The sequence below is a fragment of the Myotis davidii genome, unplaced genomic scaffold (genome assembly GCF_000327345.1).
Source record: "Myotis davidii unplaced genomic scaffold, ASM32734v1 scaffold2584, whole genome shotgun sequence".
Taxonomy (NCBI): Eukaryota; Metazoa; Chordata; class Mammalia; order Chiroptera; family Vespertilionidae; genus Myotis; species Myotis davidii.
The window spans coordinates 66426-68356 of record NW_006295103.1 but is presented as its reverse complement, the minus strand read 5'-3'; the positions used below and the strand labels follow the sequence as shown (position 1 = coordinate 68356).

The window sequence follows — 1931 nt, the reverse complement described above, 5'->3', positions numbered from 1 at the left end:
CGGTGGGGAGTCCGGTCCTCGGCCGGGATCTTCCCTGACCCGTCCCTCGGCCCTCGCGGAGCCTGTCTGCGGTCTCTCTGCGTCTGGGACCACCTGTCGCTGGGAGGTCACGGTCATTTCCCCTTCCCGGCCTCACGGCCCAGGCACCGCTCTGCGGGGACCCCTGACCCCCCCTGGCCTGAGCTCACTGCTGGCTGTTAGCTCCTGCACCCGAAGGAAGGGGGCAGGTGTCCGTCATCTTACTTGTCACCCAGTCCCAGGGCTTCCCTGCGTCGCTTGCTTCCGCCTCCCTGACCCACCCCAGTGGGTTCATGCCACCCACCTCTGCCCCTCCTTCGACTGCAACGTGTACAAATAGGTGCAAACCAGCCCTTCTCCGGAGCATTCTCCCCATCGGCTGAGATCCCGCTTCCTGGCGACTGTGGGCAGTGTGGCTCAAATGAACTCGCGAAATTCTTTACCAGTTTGAATGTGTGTGTGGTTTCTTTTATGTTAACAGGACTATCTTTCTTGAGGCAGGAGGCAGCTGATCGATGTTTCTCTCTCATCGATGTTTCATTTATAACATCCCGTTCGTCCCAGGGGTACAACCTAATGGTTTGTTCATTGTATCGGTTATGAAACTATCAGCCCACAATCCGTCTAGTTACCACCCATCACCTCACATAGTTATAATATTTTTCCTTGTGATGAATACTTTGGAGAATCTCTCTCTCTCTCTCAGGGATCAGAGGGGCTCCCTGGCTGGCACCTGCCTTGGCCGGCCTATGGCCTGCGTGCTGCGGGCAGCTCCTGCATTGAGTGTCTGCCCCCTGGTGGTCAGTGCGCGTCATAGTGATCGGTCATTCCGCCTTTTGGTCGATTTGCATATTAGGGTTTTATGACATAGGACAGTATTGTTAACTGTACTCATCATCCTGTACCTAACACCCCAGGACTTCTTTATAACTGGGAATGTGGACCTCTTGACCCCTGTCACTCATGCCCCACTCCCACCCTGCCTCGAGCATCCAACCACCTGCCCTAAATGAGAGAGCTGCCTTAGGAGCCTGTTATTTCAGAAAGATGTGTTACTGCACGTGATAGCTTGTTTCGTCGTGTCAGTACATCCACTCAGTCTGCAAACACTGGTTCGTAGGGACGGAATACAGATGGAGGACATGGGTGCCCGTATCAAGGAGTTAGCGAGCCCGGCCGGTGTGGCTCAGTGGTTGAGCATCTGCCCATGAACCAGGAGGTCACAGTTGACTCCCGGTCTAGGGCACAGGCCTGGGTTACAGGCTCCATCCCCACTAGGGGGCGTGCAGGAGGCAGCCGATCCATGACTCTCTCTTGTCAAGCGTGCTTCTCTCTCTCTCCCTCTCCCTTCCTCTCAGACATCAATAAGAATATATTTTTAAAAAGAACAATTATTATTATTATTATTTACTTTTGCTAGATAAACTTTCAGGAACCAGGAAGAACACGTCCTACTTACAGAGATGCGCAGGGCCTTTCGCCGCGATTCTCACACTCCGACTGCCCAGGGGCACCGCGATCACGTTTTCCTCCCCTAGGAGAGGGCACAGGACCCGGGTTGTCAATCAAGCCTGGGGGCGGGGCGAAGCGTCCCTAACACACTGTGGACACGAGAATTCTTTCAAGAGCTATTAGGTTTTGTGAGAGCGTGTGATCCATCACTTCAAAATGCAATGGGTGTTTAATTTCCAGGCGTGCCTTTAACACTTATGTAAAATGTTTTTTGTACGCATTCAATAGAAACTTATGTGGCCACTGGGTAAAGCTAGCAATGAAACTGCATATAAGCCTAACCAATGGACAGACACCAGGGGGGTGAGGGCAGGAGTGGGGGGTGATGGTGATGGTGATGGTGGTGATGGTGGTGGTGATGGTGATGGTATTGGTGGGGTGATGGTGTTGGTGGTGGTGGT

At 53.2% G+C, this 1931-nt stretch overlaps 1 protein-coding gene across 1 annotated transcript in view; it reads right to left on the bottom strand.

The window, feature by feature from the left end:
* Nucleotides 1-1931, bottom strand: part of LOC102774591 (ADAMTS-like protein 3) — a 42769-nt gene that overhangs the window by 16897 nt on the left and 23941 nt on the right. Inside the window, 1 exon segment of the mRNA XM_015567794.1 lies at nt 1478-1552. Coding sequence (XP_015423280.1) covers nt 1478-1552 — 75 coding nt within the window.